General features: G+C 37.7%; 1 protein-coding gene across 3 annotated transcripts; it reads right to left on the bottom strand.

The window, feature by feature from the left end:
* Positions 1–1503: 1503 nt before the first annotated feature.
* Positions 1504–24494, bottom strand: il17rel (interleukin 17 receptor E-like). 3 transcript variants are annotated; one of them, XM_044343401.1, is made up of 19 exons: positions 24407–24494; positions 16436–16711; positions 15007–15034; positions 14107–14256; positions 12136–12242; positions 11593–11707; positions 11213–11257; positions 10689–10828; positions 7862–7933; positions 7693–7747; positions 7427–7590; positions 6394–6438; positions 5854–5911; positions 5595–5740; positions 4762–4827; positions 4616–4673; positions 2627–2746; positions 2039–2098; positions 1504–1923 (listed from the first exon to the last, which is right to left on the bottom strand). In XM_044343401.1, exons 2-19 carry the CDS (start codon positions 16544–16546, stop codon positions 1802–1804), a joined length of 1662 nt encoding a protein of 553 aa, XP_044199336.1. In that variant the 5' UTR covers positions 16547–16711; positions 24407–24494; the 3' UTR covers positions 1504–1801. The 3 variants fall into 3 exon arrangements, with proteins under 3 accessions (XP_044199336.1, XP_044199339.1, XP_044199337.1); XM_044343404.1 differs by lacking the exon at positions 24407–24494 and adding an exon at positions 23379–23504; XM_044343402.1 differs by lacking the exon at positions 24407–24494 and having other exon boundaries at positions 16436–17184.
* Positions 24495–24618: the final 124 nt, after the last annotated feature.

Here is a 24618-nt window from a genome sequence, read left to right as displayed (position 1 = left end):
ACCGCTGTTCCACCACTATGATGTGTTAAATGTATCAGCAACCACAGATTGTTATCTGCTTCTTAAAAGCCCCTGTACAGCAGTTTCAGGAGAAATCATTGCACAATTTAACTTCTTCCCCTTTTTTTTGCTTACTTCAATAGAAATAAGTATTATTAGATACAGTATTGATGTACAGTATAGCATTGTGCAGAAGTTTTAGGAACTAAAAGTAAAGTGAAGATTCTTTCAAAAATAATGCCACAAACAGTTTTAATCGGTCAATTAACTTCATACAAAGTTCAGTGCACAGAAAAAACTTCTGCTTTCAAAACAGCACTAGTTCTCCTCGGTACACCTGTACACAGTTTTTCAAGGTACATGGCAGGTTGGCTGTTCAAAGCATCTTAGAGAAAGTACATGTCTCTTCATGTAATCCCTAACTGACTCCATGATGTTGAGATCAGGGCTCTGTGGGCAGCCATATAATCTGATGTAGGACTCTTCGTTCTTCTCGTCACTGAAGATAGCTCTTTATGACTCATGTATGTTTGGGGTCATTGTCATGCTGCAGAATAAACTTGGGACCAATCAGAGTATGATATTGCATAATTGATAAGAATCTAATTGTCTAATGTTAACTGCTGCTTATGTACACATCCAGCAGGCACAGAGCAACATTAGCCTTCATTTTGAGATGTGTGTGTATGAATCAAAAACAGTAAAACACTCCATAAAACCGAGGAGAACTGCAAGGTACAGTAATAATTATCACACATAGTCATTTTATCAAGTGTTAGTAAGAAAATATTGAGAACAGCAGCATCAATAATTTTACTACAGTTTCATTAATATGTTCATATGCTCATATAATATGTTCATTGTAACTTGATAATGTTCCTCCAGTAAATTCAAATGCATTTTTTGTGTGTCACTAAACCTGTGTTTTCATTCTAAGAAGAACGGTACATTAGGGATAACATGCCCCAGCAGAAGCATGTGGGGCATTATTCAAAAGATGCAAAAGGATGAAGGAAGGGAATTTTGAAAGGAAATACAGCGAACAACAGTGTCAGCTTGTCTGAACAGGTGTTCAAACAAAGTGCTGTGAGAGCTGCATCGGAAACTCATTTCTGGGAAGCTGGTCTGTTTATATACCAAAGTAGACCTCTTGCGTATGGGGGTGTGCAGGAGACTGTCTGAAGGTGTGGACAAACACTATGCAATACAGTACAACCAGTAAATACCAGTTTGGTGAGGCTGTTTCATGAGAGGTGTTTATCATGTCACGTAATGTTGTGACTGATGTGCCACATTTAAGGCAGTTAAGGCTACCAAGGCTTACAATAGATCAGAAAACACAGAATTAAAAACGTTAATTATTGCTTTCCTACAGTTCGCGTCATCATGAGAACTGCTAAAATGGCACAGCATCACTTAAGAATACATCTAGGACATACTATTGTGAAAAAATATTGTATTGTATTGCTGTTTATGGACAAAAACATTTTTTTTTAAAAGCAATACCGTTACATATTTATTATGTAACAAAATTGTGACATTTTAGCTGCAAGCAAAATGAATATTTAACATAAAAAATGACAATATAACTTTCATACAGACAACAACACAGAATACATAAACATCAGCCACTAACTATAACAAACACACAAAGCAGCATATACACAGTAACATATATAAAATATCTGAAATATCTGTCCTAACATCTCACACTTGTTTCGACAGAGGACTCCTTTGGTTTGTGTAACATTTTTACAGTTTCATACTGCACATTGCGGGTAATGGAGCGCTGTTCTTTTGGTCAGTCAGAGAGTAAGTTGGCTTTCTCTGTGTTTCCACGCTGCGGTGAATCAGGTATGAGGACCCCTCCATGGCGAGCAGGATGAGTTTGTAATGTAGGGACCACACAGTCAAGAGTAGATTCTGACAAAACACAGAATGAGGTTCAAGTTTCAGGTGATTTTCATTAAATCTATAGGCTACATGGTCATCAAAAGTAAAAAAAAAATAAATAAATAAAATCAGTTGATTATCTTACCTGTGTGCATTTCAGAGGAACAGTCGCCTCCATTTCCCTTTTGTTTCCTCCTCTTATACACTGAAACAGAATACATGGGAAATCACTTGAGGACATAGACCAATATGATGACAAATTCATTTAAATGAGTTGCTCATTTGGCATTTCCCATCACATCTGTGGTACGTGCTATTTTAATTTACTGTAAACACTTCAATTCACAGAGGAAGTCTGGCTTTAAGTGCATATTCAATCCAACTAATGTTTTATAAACACAAATGTTTTCTTGAGATCCCACAAGTTACTACTTAAAAGACTTTAATCAGACATCAACGAGAGGGAAAGCACACAAACATAATAACTGTTTTGAGTTTGGTTTTTGTTTTTACAGTAAACCACTATTCATTTGGATAAATCTGTCATACAAAGTCTGCAGCATTGCAGACTTAACCAAGAGTGTGCAGACTTATCAGGAGCATGCGACAAAGTCTTTGAGTTTGAAGGGTGGACACTGGAACTAGGCTTAATTCAATTTTGGTACAAGTGTTATGAGTATGTCACCAGAGATAACTGCAGCCCTGAGCATGATAGCATGATTTTTTTACCTACCAGTTAACACTGCATGCAGCACCAGAGTGACAATTATGATGCCAGACAGGCAAACACCAGCAGGCACAATGAACCAAGTCAAGTCCCAAGTGACTTGTTTGGTGAAGGGAATTGATGGATCTGTGAAGAGAATTTACATTATGAAGACTGATGGACACATGACACCCGGCTGTTGGAAGGATTTCATATGTTTTAAAGGAATAATTTGACACTTCATTTTCTTGCCGTTAGATGAGAAGATCGATACCACTCTCATATCTGTCTGTTCAATACGAAGCTGGGGCCAGCAGACGGTTAGCTTAGCTTAGCATAAAGACTGGAAACAGGAAGAAACAGCTAGCCTGGCTCTGTCCAAAGGTAACAAAATCTGCCTACCAGCACCTGTAAAGCTCGCTAATTAATCAAATTTGTACAAAAACTGTTTGCCCCTGTTTACAGTCTTTATGCTAAGCTAACCTAAGCATCCCCTGGCTTCAGCTTCATATTTAGCGTAGGGGAGACCAGGGATGGTTGTAACATGGGTTAGTTGTAACACTGTAAATTTCTCCAATCAGGAACAAGTTACAAGTCACCTGAGTCACTCTGCACATGCTCACTTTAGTACTTGTTCCAAATGTGAGGAAGTAGCACCCTGTGGCAGACACAGCCCATTTTAGAAAGACAAAACTAATTTTGAGGTAAGAAAGTATTTTTTTTTACTTCACTTATTTTTGTGATAGCATTGCCTGCTTTGTAGATAAACTCATCAAACTTAAATCATGTTAATTATGTGTCTGTGTAGATATCTTTCATGCAAGATGTTAGTGCTAATGTTTTAGTTGTTAGCTGTAAGGTCAGCTAGTTCATGACTACAAGAGTCTGGGTTAGTTGTAACAACATGTCAAAAAATGTTGCAACCTTCCCCAAGCAAAACATTTCATTATATTTATATGTTTACCTTGAATTGCCTAGGTCCTGAAAGAGAAAGACTGACAGGGGGGTGCCTCTCACCATTTAGAAGAGAGCATCAAATGATGTAAAAGAGCGGGGAAAGCTAAGATCGGGTTTGCTGTATGACCTGTAGTCTTTGGGCCCATGAAGCCTGCACACCAGGAGTGCCATACATTTGTCACCACTGTGACTCAGACGTTGACTAACATACTTGACACACACAGACACACTCACACAGAGACTCACACAGCTGGTGCACATTTGCACATTTGTTTTCAGTTTTATTATTATGATTAAATGTTAGTGTGGCACACACACACACACACACACACACACACACACACACACAAACACATCCCAAAAGTCATTAAAGTGTTGAATAAAAAGTTTTTGTCATAATTCTTATTTCATAATGTTACATTTCACCCCAGGGTATGTTACAACGAACCCAGACTATGGGGTCAGTTGTAACATTTAACTCCTTGTGTTTGAGACTAAACCATGCATTTTCTGTTTGTGTTGCAGAGATAAAAGCTACACCATTTAATAGCAGACACATGTCACTAGTTTGCATCACATTTTGAATGCAGTGGTTTAAAAGAGCTCCATGCTACAGACAGAAATGTCAAAAATGTTACAGCCATCCCCGGTCTCCCCCACAGACATGAGAGTAGTATCAATCTTCACATGTAACCCTCTTCAAGAAAGTGAAAGAGCATATCTCCCAAAATGTCAAACTCTTCCATTAAAGCAATATCTCTTGAGGATAATGAAGCAAATTTCACAGTTGGTCAGACAAACTGATATAATCAGTGTACGTTCTGCTTCCCACAGCTTCACATTCTTCAAATTTCTTAATTATGCAAGGGGAAACTGGAATTCAAATCATAACAGGGTGCAACAAAGACAGGATCTTTCACTTTCCACAGAACCCTTATATTAACATATAATGATTTTTTTCCATCATTGCAAAGTAATTCTCATCACTGAGTAAATGGCGCTGGGACAAAGAATACTTTCCTTTCTCAAAATGATGCCAGGAAACCAGAGCATACTTACCACATTGGTCATAACAGTGCATGACTGTGACTGCAAACTTCACATCGAGCCTCTTTATCTGTCCAAATACAAAATGTGTATTCAAAGTCATTGTCTATTCAAGTAATGTGCTGGTTAAACTCAGAGGATCTATTTACTAAACAAACCTGGAGACAAGAGTTGACTTTGCATAGTTCTCCTGGCAGGTTTAAGTCAACAGACTTATGTTTCTCCTGAGAAAGACAAAAGACACATGAAATGCTTAACCTTTCAGGTGTTGTGGAGATTGTAATGGTTTCTGTTTTGCTGGTTTGTGTTGTTTTGTCTACAGCAGTAACTGAGGAAAAGAGATGAGATAATCGATACTGTTTAACATCAGAGTACAAGAATCTTCCTGCAACAACGAGTTCAAACTTATTATTTTGGCAGATGCCTTGTGATTTCTATACACCTCATTTTAAAGGTGTAATTACCTGTAATTGCTTTGTTGATCACAAATGATGGTTTATGCTTTACAAGCAGTGGTTCCAAAAGGGAGCCGCAAGATTAACCATATAATTGTTCATTTATTGTGCCTTTTTAATAACATTTCACTACATTAAACATGAAAATTTACAATTGACCGCAGCTAATTACATGATAACTTAAGGTTGCCGGTTGTCGTAGTGCTTCACCAGTCAGGAAAAAAGTGACTGTTGGAGCGAACAATGGTAAGATATGAGATGGCAATTGGAGCTCAGAAAAATGTTGATACATCTCAGCTCTCAACACAGAGTGACTTAATCTGATTTATGGTCAAAAAAAGTTCCAGAATCACAGAGAGTGTTTCCTAGCAACAAAAAGTAAATATACAACAAAGTTATCAAGAATGTTTTGAGCCCAAATGAAAAGATATCAGAGCTACTTATAAGATTGCAATCTCTATACCATCATCATCTTTTCTGAATCTACACTGCTGGCACTGCCCTCAATTCACAGATGTAGAGTGTGTGACACCTACCACATGTACAGAGTGTGTCTCATTAGTCTGGCACATGGGAGACACTGCAGACTGCTCACACAGCCCCACAGAGAAAGTCGCATTGATCTTTGACGACATCTTCACCTCTTCGTGACCCTGTTGTCTTGTCACAGTCACCTCCCATGCTGGAAATGATTGTGCTGCTATCATTATAATGACAAATTGTACAACAACTGACTGTTGTATGCAATAATTAGATGTGACGTGATTATCATGCTGATGTGAGAAAAACTGGTACCTTGGAATCTCTCATCAGCAAAGGGACACCTGGTCCAGGACTGAGAGCCTGCAGTGAACTAAAGATCATATTAAAATTATATTTTATATAGTGAATTTTGTTATCTCTGTTTTAGAACCAGACAAGGTGTTTTCCCAACAACTCTAAGCAAATAAGCATATTTCCCAAAATGTTGAACTGTTCCTTTAACGCAGCTATGTTGTAACCCTGAGTTCTGCTATTCAAGCCTTAATAAGAGCAACACTTGCACAATAGCCACAGCTTTACACTCACATATGCACAATTCCAAGTATTTATATTCTGGGTGTCTGAACTGACACTGTAAGAGTATATAAATGACAGAAAACCACAAAAAGCATTTACGTCCCCTTTAAGTAAAGACTTACAATCCTACAAGTGAGAAGTAAGGCCTACTAGCTAACTAATACAATGGTACTGTACTATCAATAATTAATTAATAACAATAATATGAGTGTGTCAGCTGTATTATTTCTCTACAGTGAAACTCCTAAAGCGCCAAAGGGGGGAAATGATCATTACCTTCATGCACAGTTGAGGGTGTGGATCCACTTTGGTAAATGTTATCTGCAAAGCAAAGTTTTATGAATAAGTTACACATGAAATGACAATCCTTACGCACGTACAGTGTTGTAATTACTTAAGTGGATGTATAAGTATTTAGTTTAGATCAGACTGACTAAATGCTTCATCACACGCTTTGTTTGGGTTCGGACTTCATTGTTTTCTTATGTCAGGTGGATTCAGCTTTCAGCTGAGAGACTCCCTGCATCACTGGCTATTTTTATATCAACAGGCAGGTCCCTTCTCAAGTGACATGACCTCATGGTTTTTCTGATGATGATCTCTGATCAAAATACAATCTTGGTGTTGTCTAAGGATTCCCAGGTGCATAATCTCCCCCCTTGCTCTGTGCTCTTACTGCTGTTAGATGAGCAACAGTTTAGATAAGTTTATGAGTTTGGTTTGATGTTTAAGAAAAACATAAGAGTATGGGGTTGAAGCAAAACATGAACCCATACTCACTTCTTTTTTAAGATGACTGGCTAAGTATTCCACAGTTTACTTTAATATGTAAACACTTGACATTGACATCATCTGTGTAGCAGAGACCCACGCAGCATTAAGAGCACATTTTGACGTCAATAAAAAAGCACTCTTGCTGTTGTCATCGTAACTTCTTTCCCCCATTAAATGATGTGTAAAATTGTGCTGAGCCATAGAGGAAGATGGCCCGTGTTCAATCATCAGTTGGTAAATCATTCAGTCTTAAGACATTTGAACATGTCATAAACCATGACACGTTCAAACTCCTGACACCTTATCACAATCACTCACCCAGTGATAGTGTGTCATCTGTTCTGTCATTCATAATCTAAATCCTACAGTAATTATCATCTGTGTAGCATTTCTAGCATGCCAGGAATGTGTATAATCCTATGTACCATTGGCTTATGTGTACACTGCCTTCAGATTCATGCTTTAGTGATTTGTGACCAAAACCAGCAGCCAGAACCTTTGCCCTGAAGCTACTGAGCAGGTCAAAGGCTGCTACCTTTTCTCTGCTAACATTCCGGGAGGAATGGGGCAGATCCACACAGATGCCGTCCTTTCTTTGTTGACACAAAGCAACAACAACAGCAACTGGACAAGCAAGTTCCCATGATAGTGCCTCCTCCAGTGGGTCAAAAGTTATTCCAAGCCACAGCTCCTCAAGACCTGCGGGGATAACCCAGGTCATGTTACAATCTCGTCAAATGATATGGTATTTGTTTTTACAGCACAGAATCTTTTGTGACTAAATGCAATGAAGTGACTCACGGTCTTTGAACGGGCAGACCCGGACTCTGGGGGCATCTGTCACAGCAGACCATCCCTGTAAGGAATTTATCAGTAAATGGTAAAGGTTAACTCCTGTGTGCAGTTGACTAATACTAATATAAACAGATCCTAAGTGCTGAAAGCCAGGCGTGTTGACAGAAACTTTTACCTCAATGCAGAGGCAGGGCAAAGGTCTGGAGTAAGGGAGGATGGCTCTCTTCATGGGTTCCTCCTTCTTTATCTGGAATGTAAACAGAGTTTATAACATTTATCTATCTCTCTTTGGCACATGAAACTTTTAAATCTGGAGACTGCCACGAATCCAGTAACTATAGACTGATAAACATACTGCCAGTACTCTGAAAGGTTGCAGAGAAGTTGTCATTGAACAATTGACAGCATTTCTTAACACAAGCAATTTTGGTTTACATTGTATGCAGTTTGGCTTTAGAGCAAATCATTCCACCAAACAGCTACCTTACATGCAATAGAACAAATTAAATCTAGGCTTGATAAAGGAGTTGGTGCTGTATTTTTAAATCTGCGTAAAGCATTTGATACAGTCAATCATGACGTTTTAATCTCGAAACTCTCTAAATTTAACTTTTCATCTAAATCACTGACATGGATGTCTTCCTATCTATCTAGTAGGATGCAATGTGTTAAAGTTTGTGACGCACTGTTCAGTAACATGAAGTTCACAATGGGTGTACCACAAGGATCAGTGTTAGGTCCCCTATTATTTAGACTATATATTAATGATGTTCCACAACAGTGTACTATGGTAAAGAACTGCAAATGTATTGCAATTGCGATGGAAAGGATCACACAGCCAATCATGTCTTAGTCTAAATGTTGACAAGACAAAAGGTATGTTTTTTTTTTCTAAAACCATGGTACAACCTCCTAATGCTGATAAATTCTCATCAAAGGTGAAAATTAGTCAATAGTCACTGATTTTAAATATCTTGGCGTGATATTGGATCCAAATTTTAATTTAAATTAACATGTTTACAATTTATATAAACATGTTTAAAAAATGGTAAAAACCATAAAGTACAACTTGGCAAACTTTAGACACATTAGAAAATGTCTCTCTCTGGATCCAGCCAAGATATTTATGCATGCTATGATCCTTACATTACATGTTGGGGGCAAGCTAGAGAAACAGCCATAAAACCACTAGAATCTTTATATAGACAAACCTTAAAAACTCTGGATAAAAGATGATGCATTATCATCACTATAGGATACTGAAGAAATACAATTTATTGAGCTTAAGAGAAATAAGAGAATTATAGATCATATTCAAATTTTTGCTTTGTTCATAAAATTTTAAGTGGCTTAGCCCCTCCGCCACTATGTGACTTTGTGTATTTTCATTCAGTGAAATCCTCAAGAAAATTCTCTATAAAAGATTGTACTGCACCATTTCGTCGCACTGTATTCAGACAGTCAGCATTCTCTGTGAAAGCCACAACTCAGTCAAATGCCCTGCCTGACAATATGAAGAACTGCAGCTCCACCAGTACTTTTATAACCAAATTAAAAAGTCTGCTAAAACCTAATCAGCTCTAAACATTGATTACATTTTATCTCATGGTCTTCTCATGAACGCAAATAATCTCATTTTAACTTTGACAAGCATACATTAGTCATTTCTAGCTGACATTGTGGGTCTATGTGTGATGTGCTATGTGTGTGTGGCTTTGTATTATCTGTCCTGTTTTTTTTGCTTCATACTGTTAGATGTTTTAATTGTGACTTACCAAAGGGACTGCAGATGAAAATTAGCTATAAGCTATAAAATGAAATGAAATGAAATGAAAGAAAATAAAAAAGACTGAAAGGCAGATGCAGTTAAAAGACAGCTTTGAGAGTTTTAATGATAAGTAGTGAGTGTGTAATTTTAACCATTGAAATACAAAGTGAACAACCCACTGACTAAGTGAGAAAGGGCTCTAACCTTAAAAAGTTAATTGTCATAGATACACTACTACTGATGTGAAGCTGATGGCACAGTAATTGCCATTACATCACAGCCAGAAATTACAGCATGTTCAAAGTCCATACATCCATCATTTATACCTTCTTATCACACACAGGGACACTGGAGACTAACCAAGCACCCTGGACAGTTTTGAGGTACTTATACTTTACTTGAATATTTCTATATTATGCCACTTTGTACTTTTACTCCACTACATTTCAGTGGAAAATATTGTACTTGTAACTCCACTACATTTATTCGATAGCTATGGTTACAAGCTGCTTTTCAGATATACATGCCTTGTTTTGGATTAAAATAGCTAACAGTGCAAGTTGTTAAAATTAGCTTTATCTTCTTCTTCTTCTGAAATGCTGCTTACATATACATGTCAATGAATCATTATTAATCATCCAATAATATACTGTATATGATAAACGTAACACTCTAAATGGAGCCATTTTGCATAATGAGTACTTTTGAAGCATTAAGTACATTTTGCTGCCAATATTATTATTTAGGTAAGACTGTGAATCAGAACATATTTTTTATTGTGGTATCGCTTTTTTTTTTTTTTACTTAAGTAAAAAATCTGAGTACTTCTTCCACCACTGTCTCCAACCTATTACAGGTGACACAGACAACCATTCACAGCTATGAGTAATTTAGAGTTTCCAGTACACCCAACCTGCATGCCTTTGGACTGTGGGAGTACACCAGAGCAACTGAAAGAAATTCCCACAGGTGCAGGGAAAACAAACAGAAATCTCAAAGCAAGTCGGTGGATTTCAACCCAGGATCTTCCTGCTGTGAACTTAACACTGTACAACTGTGCTCATAGCGTTTTCATTGACTCTCTGACAGACGTATACGTGGTGTATTCATATTTTCTTGCACTGTTCTGTAGTACTGAATTTAAGATTCTGTTGGCTCTCTGAGTTTATAGTCAGTATTTTACAGCACAAAAAAGTCATTCTGATTCTCATTTCCAATTATTAGAGGGACTAACCAGGGTATGGGCCCCTGTGCCAGCACAGATGAAATTGTTAAGGCACAGACGGAGGTGGTAGTCGTGGTCTTCAAGCATGTCTGTCACATTGACACTCAGCTCCTTCCTCTCTGGGTTTACATCATACGACAGCCTTCCAGCTGCAAGAGACAGAGGTCAATATTAGTAAAAGATTTTCAACTCACTCATAGGTACATGTAAAGGCTTACATCTCTCCTATTGTAGTAGTGTTCAAACTGAGGGACGGGACCCCCTGAGGGCCCACAAGATAAATTTGAGGGTTAACACAATGATTAACAGGAAAGAAAAAGAAACATAACACTAAATTAGTTGTATTTTTTTCTGCTTTTTCTCTCATCTTTGCTTTTTTCTCAAAAATCTTATAGTTTAACCTTCTCCAGTTTAACCTAAAATCTATTCAATCAAAACAATCCAAGTAGACAAAACAACTTCTTATAGACAAAAAGGGTTATAGTATGTGAGACATGTTGCCTTGTTTATTTAAGAAACAAAATTTTACTTACTGATGCATTCTGGGACATGTCTTCTCAAATCTTCACTGGTGCATCCTGTGGTGAAAAGTAAGTACTTTTAAACTAGTAAAAAGTAAGCATAGGAAAAAATGACAGCAAGAGAAATGTGACCTAGCCCCTGCACGTGTTGCTTTTACATAATAACCATCAATACAGTTTAATTATTTACCTTCATTTCAATATAACTGGGCTCAAAGTGTTTCTGACGTTGACTGTTTATATCAATTACAAGGAAGTACTTGAGAGATTACACATTGACTTCAACTATTTACTATGCAAAAACATTCCTTTACAGATACTAAATTTCCTGTTTGCTCATAAACGTGCATGTATGTCTGTGTGTGCATACGCCAATGTCAACATGTTCATACCTGGAGCATGATAGGTGCCAGTCCATGTTATGCCACAGTAGGTTGGCAATGTTTTCACCAATATTTGCACTCGTTGGTTTGGAGATATATTAGTGCAATCATCCTCAACCTCCACCTTCAGGAAAAAGGGAAATAAAAACACACAAGCTGTCACATGTCTGCCATGGATCAGCAATGTCGTCATGGAAGCTACTAACTGTACGTGTTTGGACCCATATCTCTACCTACTTGATGGTTCAGTGTCAAATTAGCTGTTCTAGTCCAAGTTCTGAGAGTTCATAGCTTATTTATAATATAAAAAATACACCATAAATTAAGTTTTGTGAAAATTTAATTGTGAAATGAAATCAAATATATTTTAAATTTCTTCTTACTGATGTAGAACACACATGAACAAAATAATACAGGTGTTACAGAGAAATATTTTCTTCATTATTTGCTTTTTTAGCAATATAATTCCCTCCCTTAAACTCCTATTTCCTACACCCAATAATGTGGAGAAACTGAATGTAAACGTGATGCTAGTGGTGCTGTTAACAGTACCTGCAGTCCAGACATCCTCTCTCTAGATTTTTTTGTGAAGCTGAAGATTTGGCAGTCGGTCAACATCCCTGGTGTCATCGTGCAGAAGGACACACCATGGATGGACTCTGGTGAGAAAAAAATGTCTCAGTCAGAAGCCTGTGTAGAAGACAGCTGAAACAAACAGTAACATCAACTATTAACCAGACAGTTATCTAATCAGTTATAGTAAAAACTGTTGGTGCATATAATTAGTTAAAGTGCTGTGCAGGAAGACATCTTTCACATTTTATTGACTGAGTGATTAAAGGGATTTCCCCATGCCAGCCTGCAGAGTAAAGCTATCTGCAGCGGTTATAACAGTGCCAGCATGTGTGTGTTTTACCCAAACCTTATCAGTTCATGCAGCTTGTGCTGTCAGGAATCAGGAACAGAACATGTTAATTGGCATGACGATAATGCAAAAGCAGAAGTTCGATCATTGAAAGTGGTTAGCTACGTAAATGCAAACTTCCTTCAGCTTTGTTACTCTGCACTTTCCGGATGCTTTTAAATGTGTCATCAATGATAGTCATCTCTGACCATGACAGTATCTGTGTTTGACTACAACCAAAGAGTTGCATGTGATACTTCCTTGTCAATACAAAGTTAAATAACTGAAGTCACAACTTCTGTAGGTGTGAAGGTCAGTTCTAGAGAATGCACAGTCATTCTACAGAATAAAAATGATGTGGACAATATTTAGATTATATCATGATTTTAAGATACAAGCACCACCTTCCTGATTAGGACCTTATTCCTGCCCACCAGAATTATTAATGTTACATGTTTAGCAGCCCAAATGTTTGGGTGACTCTCCTTGCTTGACTGAAATTGAGCCTCTCTATACAACAGCATTTCAAGAACAAGTAATAATCAAAAGGCCATCATTTCTGTACACACTGTGCTTAAAGGTGCCCTGTGGGATTTTCTTGGAAAATTATATTTACATTAAAGATCAACTCCACTCAAAAAAATTTTTTTTCTTCTTGTTCCTTCATTTGGATATTTGAGCGTCACTGTGCAGAATGATGTTTGTGCAGAGTTTCACACCAGAAGGCTGTTTCCACCTTAATCTCCTCACTGAAAATCTGAGTTTAAGGTGTACCAAGCATGATGGAACCATAATCATAGATCATTTTTCAGTTATAGAAGAGGGAGGAGAAGAACAAGGTAATTGAACTTTTTAGTGGGAAAACCCATATCAGACTCAATTTATAATTCCAAGCAGAGTTTTTTTCATATGTCTTAAAACATGACTGGAGGGGATCTCTAAGTGTTTCTCATTCAAATGCATTGTGCGTATCCTTGAGGTGCGTTTCCTTCTTCATAAAACATTTACATTGTTTACATCCATGTTTGCTAGCTAGCAGTCTTCTTCTTCACTGCCTTTGATGGGGCATAGCTATGTTTCTTTCTTTAAAAACATTGGTCCATGGCACAACTAGTGGTCAAAAACTCCACAAGGTACCTTTAAATATTAATATTTATATATATATATATATATATATATATATATATATATATATACCTGCCATCTACATTCTGTTGTGTACTAAGATGTACTTTATTTAGACATCTGGAATTGAAACCATCAGTTAATTCATTAGTTTCCAACTTTAACATTCATTGTAAACAAACACATTTCAACAGTCTGGATGGGTTTGGTTCTTATTTTAAGATAATATCCTGTATACCTTGGTGTCAGATAACTACTGTAGATACATTTCTCTGCTGAACGTAGTTAGTCACTATTAGTTAGTTGGGAATATCTAAATTTTCATTCTGAAGTCCGCTAGATAATGTGGTGAGTGTGCATTTGAGTTTCCCACCCTGTGGATGACCCAAGTTTATGAGAAAAGTCAGCTGGATAGAAACTCAAAGCTCATTTGCATATTGAATAGCAGCAGCCAGTAAATGTTTTGTCTACTTCAAGCCATCACATGTACATACCAGTGAGTTGTAATACGGTTTTGAATCTGAGCTGAAGTGAGCACCTCTGCCTCCCCTCACAACTCATGACTGTGGAGAGGCTGATGTTGTGGAACGGGGAGGACGTGGTGAGATTTACAGGAGGGTTCTGACACGGAGGAGGGAACAAATCTACACAGGGCAGGGACCAGGAAAAAAAGACAAGTGCACATTATTTTTTCAATGCATCCATTGTCTGTGAAACTCTCTGCTTGCTTACCCATAAAGTGACGTAATACTGTATGTGTACGTGCAATGCAGGTTGTTGAGTAGTGTGTGTGTGTGTGTTTCCATGGAAAGCAGTTGCCATGGCAAATGGAATCTGTTATGCAGTCCAATTGTACCCCAGTAAAAATATCTATACTTTTTATTTCTGCTATTATTCACTGAGAGGAAGAAAACACATCATCTGTGTCATGCACAGCTTTAAGTTCTGTGCATGACACACATCTGCTTCCACATTCAATTTGAATAAAGATACAGACACTCAAAACAGATTCAATTTGAATGTGGAAGCACACACACATCTGCTTCCACATTCAATTTGACACCCTCATACCTATCAGAGTAATAATTATAAGAATAACATGTAAGGCATTTATTTTCATAGCATGTCAGGTAATTATTTTAAGTAGGTTAAGTTCCTGATGCCTTAGCTTGCTAGGTGGGGCACCCTGCTTTCAGATATTCAAAAGTGTTTACATGCTTCAATAGATGGTTTTGGTGGCACATGACTGTTTAAATGAGGTTTTATAGACCTTTACACTGAACAAAACAGTAAAATACTAAGATACAATATAATACTGGCTCTTAGCACTTAGTGTGTGTGTGTGCATGCATGAGTACAGATGTGATGTAGCAGTCATGCGTGTCTATACTCACAATTTGGTGTGGTTTTGCAGCGAAGACCCTACAAGGAGAGAGGAACAAGAGGCACTGGAGTGAGACGCACTTCAACTCTTTAAATCCTTTTTAAGGCTTTTTTATTGGGCTCCATTAATAAATGAATTCTTATCAAAATGACCAAAGGTAACACCAGGACAGGGGATTCCCAGACAATAAGGAGCTTTTTACATCCTCATTGCTCCTTCTGGTGAAACCCAACCTGTTTTTATTTGTGCTGCAGTTTGTTATGGTCCAGGGTTAATCTATTTATGCTGTGGTGTAGAACTGCAGTTGTGTTTGTGTGCTTCGGTTTGGCAGCACTTGCTATGAGAGTTGCAACAAAATTCTGTGCAGTGTGCAAAATTTATATGGAGCTGAAAGATGACACATGCAAATCATGCATCACCAAGGTTATAAAGCATTATTTGACTTGGATCAATATCAGAACTTTGTTAAATACATCCTTGTTTATCCATCAGGCAGGAAATGTGCCCTGAGAAAACGATTCAATATATTCACATGTGCTGCTATACCTGCAGCCAGTAATGACTGACAAAGTATGATTTGACTTGTGTACTTGGAGTACATTATTTATCGCAAGATGCGTCGGGGTTTTGAAAAAAATCTCAACAGAGATGTGAGTGGTAGCTTGTTCTTTACAATGCTTGTGCAGTTTTAACATTGCTCTGATGTATACACGATCAAAGACCAAACAGTCTCCAGCAGGAGGCCAATGTCAATACAGGATATGAGGTCAACACAGTCAAAGTCAACACAGTTCACAGTGGTGTCAAAATACTACCAGTTATCTGGAAAAAAAAAAGGTTGGGATTTCTGGGGAACTATCAGCTGTAACAACAAGACATTTATCTCTGTTTTGAGTGTCTGTATCTTTATTGTGCACTTGGAACAATGAGAAAGATAATGCAACCAGTTTCTCAAGAGTTTATAGGATCAGAGTCTGTTCACTGAGACTGAAGAACATTGTTAGAGTTACCTACCCAGTCTCACTTAACATGAGCTTAAGTAAATACTAAAGTTAGCTTAAGTGAATCATAAATGTCTTAGCTTTACAGCAGCACACACTTGAAGCACTTTCATCTGGATTCAACAGATTACGTCTTGTTTGGCAAGCCTTCAAGGAAATCCAGAATCAAGGTTAACTCATAAGTCCTTTCAAAAAAAAATCCCCCTCTAATACTGATTTATTTCTCTTTCTGTATCAGTCATGGCAGTAGCTGTATAATTAGTGGTAGCAGAGGTCTTCACAGCTGGTGTATGTAGTATTACAGGTCATCAGCAGTAGGAAATAGTAGTAGTTGTAAATAGAAGTAGTTAATAATAGAAGACACTGATATTTAACAGCACAATGAGAATCTTTGAGTAAGCTGTGCTAAAGTTAATGCTCCTGAGGATGCAGTTTTACCTGAGAACACGTAGTGCTACATTTCTGTATCCTCTCCAGTCCCATGTTTTCTGCTGCAGCTCCATTCAAACAGCAGTGAGACATCATCAGCAAGGCAACCCACAGGATCATTTTCACCAGCCAGCCAGCACTGGACACAGACTTCTGCTACTCCTCTGCTTTTCCAAGTCCTGTAATCTTGTAAACTCTTTGCACTCTTTATATTCCTCCTTTTCTCTTCTTCTTTTCAAGTAGGGTTGAGTGGCAGGCTCTGATGAGGGTTGGCTGGGAGACCACCTGGTATGACAGGAAATCTGATGCTGAGGAGGTTACTTGTTAATTTTAGCCCTGAATGTGGTGATATCTAGCTGTGGTGTTAGAGCTAGAGTGGAAGACAAGCTGCTGAAAAACTCTTTTGTCTCTAGAGGCGGGGCTTATTGAATATATGTGTGTGTGTGAGCAATATATAAAGGATTTAATTTAATGTTACAGTCATGCTGGACATTGTATTAACTTCTTCCTTTGCACTGATGACACACTTTAATTTTTTTCTATTTGAGTGTCATGAACCATACTAAAGTGGAAATGGTATTGAATCCTTGCCCACCACCCGCACCACTGCACAAATAAATACACAAAAACAGAACGAGCAGTAAGTGTGTATCTGGATTTACAGGAGAGGGGCAGAAGTGCACACTACAACTTAATTTTTCCTTAGAAAACAGCATTGTAAATTTACCCAATTAAATCCAGTTCAATCATAAGTCACGTAGACAGAGACGTATTGTATAATGTGTAATGTGATCTGAGCATGATGTTCATTACGTTGTGTTCACCCTGTACAACCGTCTTTAGGAGCGCTATGTGCGAAAAAACATAATTGCTGGTTGAAATTTGAACTTCAGCACAAAACAAAAATGAACTGGAGGAATGAATACTCATGTTTCTTAACATTCGACTGTTGTGTCAACATGACAAAGATTCACAAAGTCACACAGGGAATGAGTTAGTCATAATATTTCCCCTTTGACATTTAACTCCCCAACAAGTTACTGTTTTGAACTTCCTCCTAGTTTTATGATTAACATGTTCAACAGGGCTGAAATTTAGTTTCTGCTTTCTGAAGGTAACATTTGAAGAGTTATTTATTTTAAAAGTAATAATTAATCAATTTTTTTTGCCACTTGGGAACAAGTTGAAACGAGCTCTGAACACAATGCTGACATATTAGCACCCATATGGCAAACTTGTTAGCATACAGTTGCTTATTTACACATCCAATGTATATAGAGCAACATAAGCATTCATTTAGAGGTGCGTCTCTGTCCAACAATAGTCCAATATTTACCGTCCTTTTAGCTCAGTTTTGTTCTCCACCAACTCCTGAGGGAATAATCTCACCCCTTAGCAGCTAAATCCTACACTGTGTTCACCAGCTGGTTGCTAACAAAGTCTGTCTGTCAGCTCCTTTCCTGTTCTCTGTCTAGTCACCTATTCCCAATTCTTGTTGGATCCTTTAGTTCTGTTTTGCTTTGCTTTGCCAGCTTTGCTTTGCCTAGCCTGCACAAACCTTGAATAAAGAGTTATTCTACAAGAATGTAACTTAGTAGCGTTACATTGTGTAACATACAGCACTGAAGTACAAGCATGAAATTTTCTCACACTAGCCCAGACAGTATGATTTGTTTTGGCCATTCATAAGAACAGCTCACACCACCAAGGGCAGAATGTTCTGACACACAGGGAGGAGTTTCCATAAAACAAAAAAAAAGGAATTTCTTAAGGCAACACCAGAACTTCCTACTGTCCTAACACTGTAAATGACTTAGGGAAAAGCTTTCCCTTACTGGCATATACAGCTTTCAAGTAAGACAATAATTTCAGGTCATTTGAACATCTTTATAGCAGTTAGTCACCAAACAACAACATCTGGGACAACGCAGGTAGAGAAAGAAATGCAAGAGCGATAGTGTCCTTGTGTATGTTTTACTGTAAGGTAATGCACTTCTTTGAAATGTGTTGTTGTGCAATAACATCAAAGTGCAAGGCCGTACAAAAGATGAGACAACTGGACAAGTATAGGCTTATTGCCAACAGGCTTGATTTCATCCCAACAAAACATGGCCTTTAAAAACAGATGTCATCTTTTAATCATATAAACCCCACATTGTTCCATCACAAAGATGTGTGTCTAATAATAGAATAGAGATTATCGAGCTATGTTTCCGTTGCTGTGACACACCCACACGTGCCAAAATCACATGAGTAAGAGATAAAAGCACACAAAAAGCATTTAAAAAACAAATAATAGATAATTGGCTAGTCTGCATATCTGCAGTTATCCTGTAGATTTCTCATGTCAATGAGAACGTGAGACGAGGTAACACAATACTGACATGACCTGTAGACCAGGTAGCAAAGATCATTGAAAGAGCCATTGACCTTAGCTGAACCTGTTTACTGTAGTATTTCTTGGCAGCTCTTATTTCACACAAGATCACGTGTAATACGGTTTGAAGCATTTCTTGAACAAACATTTTAAAAAATGATTTTGTATCTGGTGTACATGCTACCTTAACCAGTCTGTTTAAACTTGTCCATCTACTTTTGTGTAAGGGCTCTATCTACTGGGATTCAGTGTGTATTACAATATATGAGAGTAGGAAAAAAAATGTTGCACGCTCTGGCTCTGTATGCTTTTCTCTTTTTATTATGATTGTTGTGGATATTTCTGAGCGATGGTCAACACTTCAGTGGAGAGAAACACACAGGAGGGTTTGATGTCTGTCCAATTTGTAACCCCTAAAGATGGAAATGATGACATTTCAGCCCTTGGGCATTTCTTCAAGAACAACAATCATAGTATGACACAGGCACTGGTATGTTGTGTAGGCCACACCCTAGTGACATATCTGATGGTGATTAGATAAACATGTTCCACCATTAGGGTGTAAAAAAAACAATCAAGACGCCGTCAGTGAATCAAAACGTTTAACAAACACACTGACAGGAACTACAGCCAATCAGTTCTCTTCAAATAAAGTGACAAAAACCATTATGTCTCATACCACATATAGAGATTTAAATTTTACATTCCAATTTTTTTTTGGTTAAGTATATCCTGATTATTTTATCAGACCATTAGCAGAACCTTCAGAACCTTCCTTCCTTTACAAAAGACGCAGGACACATAGTAAACATTATCTATAATGTTTCCATCGACCCTCTCTTAGACAAGGAGGAACTTTATTTAGTGGTCTTTCATGTGAATGCTATGTGTACATCCATACCACATAATGGATGTATTGAGGCCCTGAAATTGAAACACAATTCTATTTGAAGTCCATCAAAGAACTGTCTTTTAGAGTTGGCTAAGTTGATTCTAAAATACAACTATTGGATGTTCTAAGATACCTTTTATATTCAGAAACATGGAGTACCTATGGGTAGTTCCTTTTCACTCTCATTTTCTAACTTATATAAGAGAAGTTTTTTTATTCTAATCATGGCTTCAAAGAGAATATATTCTTATTGAAGAGGTACTTGGATGATGTGTTTTGTTTATTTAAAGGGTCCAAGACCCATCTAGAGTCATTTCTTTACATACTCATCTCATGTTCTGAATTTCTGTCATTTACTATAGATTATGACTACAAACATCAGTTTTCTAGATTTATGGATCATTAGAGAGAATAATTACTTGTATACAGATCTGTTCAGAAAACCTACTGCTAGAAATACTTTACTAATGGCAGACTCTGATCATCCTTTATCGTTAAAAAATAGTCTCCCAACATGAGTGAAATGAAAAACAACTTTCAACAAAGAGGGTACAAGAAATCCTAAATGATGCTGCCACTAAAATAAAAGACAGATCTAGGTCTGATCTCTTAAAAATTAAACCTACAGTAAAATCAAATGACTGTTCAATGTTTACAACAGAGTATTTAAAGGGTGCAGAATAGATAAAGAGAATAATAACAAAACATTGGCATATACTTGAATCTGATTGTCAGCTCAATGGTGTATTCAAAGAACGACCTCTCATGGTATATAAAAGAGGTGAAAACCTGAGAGACCACCTAGTACACTCATATTTACCTCCCCTTCAATCAGTACCAGCCCAAGCTACTTTAGCACTTATCCCTGAGGGCAGCTGCAGTTGTGGTTGTCTTAATCAGTGTAACTATACTTACTATTGGAACAGTTTTAAACACCCTCACATAGGTAAAGAGATCCCTATAAAAGGAGTTATGTCACTTTACACTAAGTTGGTCATTTATCTTATCACTTGCCCTTGTGGAAAGTCATATGTTGATAAGATGAGTAGAGCACAAAAACATGAATTATCCAACACATTATTTTGTTGAATTTAATCATCCTATTTCCTTTTTAAGATATATTGGTATTGAGAAGGTATCACTCCCCCTAAGAGGAGGTAACTTGAATGTTTCCCTTTCCAGGAGGGAACACTATTGGATCCACTGTCTGAGAACCCTGTCACCTCATGGACTGAATATAGATCATGACTTGATTTTTTTTTAATTGCTTTTTTCACCCTATTATTGGAACATGACATTGTCTAATCACCATCAGATGTGTTACGAGGGTGTAGCCTAAAATAACAAACAGAACATAACAGAACATACCAGTGACTGTGTCCTGATATCATTGTTTATCTCTTGACCTGAGGGCCAAAATGTGATCTTAATAAAAGAGAAAAGCACACAGAACCAGAGCATGCTACACTTTTTTAATACACTAAAGTTTACTTCCACCTCATTACAACCCTTGGCGTGGTTACTTTTCCATTATGTATTACAATATATACCATTTTTTTCCACAGTCACAGGCACAATGGCTGTGGTTTTCTATGTGACAATGACGAAGTTATAAGAGTTAGTAAGCCATTAATAATAATAATAATAATAATAATAATAATAATAATAATAATAATAATAAATCAGTCTACACTTATAACTTTTGTCAATTCATTAATTCTTTTAGAATCAAGGGTTCATTATTTTATACTAAGTCATCAAGTCTGCAGTTTTTAATGTCCCATTTTAAGGTCCTATTCACAAATGAGTTAACGCTAATGACATGCCGGCGCAAATACGCCCATAAAGTTTTGCAGTTGAGTGCAAATAGCCCTTGTTTTGCGTCTGTTTGAGTGAGCGGAGCAGTTTCCAGGGTTTCAGGCTTTTTCCCCACATTTGAGCACAGAGATTGGTCCACAATGAAAACTGCAGAGAGCACAAACGCCTCAAATTGCGCGTCTTTAATTAACAGATACAGGCACATGGAGCTCTCCACAATCACAAACCAACTTTCATGTATTTTGCTTCTTTTACTTCTCTACTATTTCTCATCTGTAACATAATATATTGAAATGTCCATTAAAATAGAATACAGCTATTAATATGACTATAATGTGAAATGTGTTAGATTAATGTCTGAATCTTACAATAATGTCGTACAGGTGTCACTGAATTTATCCGGAATTTCGCAGAAGCATCAGTTACGGCTGGCTGTGTGTCACAGCTGGCTGCAGCATCACACAGCAGCTGAAACGATAAGAACGTCGCTAAACTGAGAAAGAGGCTGTGCGCATTTACGCACACGGCACAGCAGCGGTAACTTCATTAACACCAGATCGGTCAGGATCTGACGGTACTTAATGTTCTGTGTTCTGCTACACATCTACACAATATCTATTCAATATCATTCAAGCCTCACAAGCTTGAAGATTTGAAGAAAGAGAGAGAGAGAGAGAGAGAGAGAGAGAGAGAGAGAGAGAGAGAGAGAGGCAGAGAGAGTGAGTGTGCTCGAAGTTAACGCCAACTATCCAGTCAGCACTACTCTAACTGCTTGTGGCTATTAGCGCTGGTCTTTGTGAATTAGACTGTTTTTGCAAAGAGGCTTGTTTGCATAGAAAGGAGAAAGTATGATTATTACCTCATTTACATACATGCAAATGCAACTTTCTCATTTGCACAAGTTTAACCGCGCAATCCTTTTGTGGTTTTAGGCACTTGAGAAGTATAGATTCTTTTCTATTATGCAATATCAGGTAGGCATTTGATCGATCCCAAATTTATTCTGAAGCATGACAATGACCCCAAACATACAGCCAGAACCACAAAGAACTATCCTCAGCGACTGGTATGTTACAGAGCCCTGATCTCAATATCATCGAGTAAGCCTGGGATTACATGAAGAGCCAGAGACAACCTCAATCTACAGAAGAACTGTGGCAAGTTCTCCAAGATGCTTTGAGCAATCGACCCGCCAAGTACCTTGAAAAACTATGTGCAGGTGTACCGAGGAGAACTGCTGTTTTAAAGGCAAAGCTGTTCACACTAAATATTGATTTGATTAAGGTTTCTTCTGTTTACTGAACTTTGTATGAAGTTAATTGAAAAATAAAATCTATTCATGACATTTTAAAGATTCTGCATAAAGTATTCTGTCAATTAACGTAAAAAACGTGCCATACTAAATTATATCTCTGAATGATACTACAGTGGTGATAATAATTGGGTTTGTTTGTAGAGTACCTTGAGCTTTTGTTTATAAAGTGGTTGTATCGGTTTTAAAATGGAAACTCCAATTTGGGACCAAATTGTAACGTGATAGTGAAAATGTGAGAAAGTCATTGCGTGCGTGTACAGTTTTGCAGCATCTAGATAAGTTCTAATAAGTCTGAAGTTATAGACAAACTATAATGCATTTACAAATGATTTATCAACAAATAATAAAGCCATTCCCAACAAGCTTAGCCCTCATTAAAGTATGGTTATGCCTAGTAAAAGTAAGTAGTAAAATAATTCTCATGATGATATCTCAAAACGTGATTACTGTCTTATATTTTTGTCTTTGCCTTCACACAAAGAAAATAGGATTTTTACAAAAATAATTATCATTATATAACAAAGTCAAATGTATATGATATTTTTCTTACCATCAATATCTTCCACAACTGCTTGTAAATGATCCAAGACCTTTCCTTTTAGCTAAATAGCTTTCATCTGAAATAGTTAGAAGGGCACCGCCCCGTGACATCATGCAGAAGTGTAATGAAACACAATAGTGAGTTTTTAAAAACACACCAGACGACTGAGCTCCACCAAAATATGTGGAGACTTTTTGGTTTTTTTAATGTGAGCAACTCCCAATTGGTTTTCCTTTTTGGGTTTCCTCCAAATGATTCTATCGAGACTCAGCCGCCCACGCATCCGTTTTATATCAACAGCCAGACACTCATAAATGTCTAATGCGCCTGTGGGGCTCAGTGTCACCAAGTTAAAGGGCTGTTTAGTTGTTTTTCATTTAAGAGATGGAACAATGAGATTAGTCAACCGGCCGTCTTAGCACTGACTACACGGACTGTGAAGCGCTTATTCTAGATGAAAGTGCTGGCACTGCATAATGCTCTCAGTGGGTCTCTACAGCCTACAGCTATAGGCCGGTTTTACCTTTAACCTGCTGTCAGCCGCTGTAAGCTGCTCATCCTACACTGTAAGAATTATCCATCTCTGCTCATCCTGCACTGCAAAAAAGGAGCCTTGAAATTTTGTTTCGCCTAAATTTATTCATATCTGTTCCCTAAAAAATATAATTATACTTATGTTCAATGAAGTTACGTGCGGGTTACAGAAAAGGCGATAATAGCCTATATTGGCCTAAATTAATTCAAGCATGACTCCTGTATTAGACGAGTGAGTCAGAAAAAAAAATCGGAAAAATGTAAATAGCAAGAGTGAAAAATTACATCTCATATGACTAGACGTTTTAATATATTATTCTATCATGTCATGCATTTAAAGTTGGTATCTAGATATAAGCTTGGAGACCATGCATAGAGCGAACACTTTTTGCAGTGTGCGTTCACGGACGCGTCACATGACCCGTTAATCGCTCGTGTATTTCCGCTTTCAAGACGGCCGAGCTGTTATCAATGACTCTCCATGGGGGTGTGCTGGGTTTTACCTGAAGCATCATTGCTGTTTTCATCATCCTCCCCTGCTGCTGCAGCCGCCGTGTCCGCTCTGGATGAATGAGACCATAACCATCTGAGGGTCTCCTCCTCCTCCTCCTCTTCCTCCTCCTCCTCCTCCTCTTCATCCTCCTCCGCCGCCGCCTCTTGTTCTCCATTGAGCCTGTCGTCGACCAGCGCGGCCGAGCTGGGGGGGAATCCGGGC

This window comes from Thunnus albacares, chromosome 23, assembly GCF_914725855.1.
Source record: "Thunnus albacares chromosome 23, fThuAlb1.1, whole genome shotgun sequence".
NCBI lineage: Eukaryota > Metazoa > Chordata > Actinopteri > Scombriformes > Scombridae > Thunnus > Thunnus albacares.
This window is presented reverse-complemented; position numbering and strand designations above follow the sequence as displayed.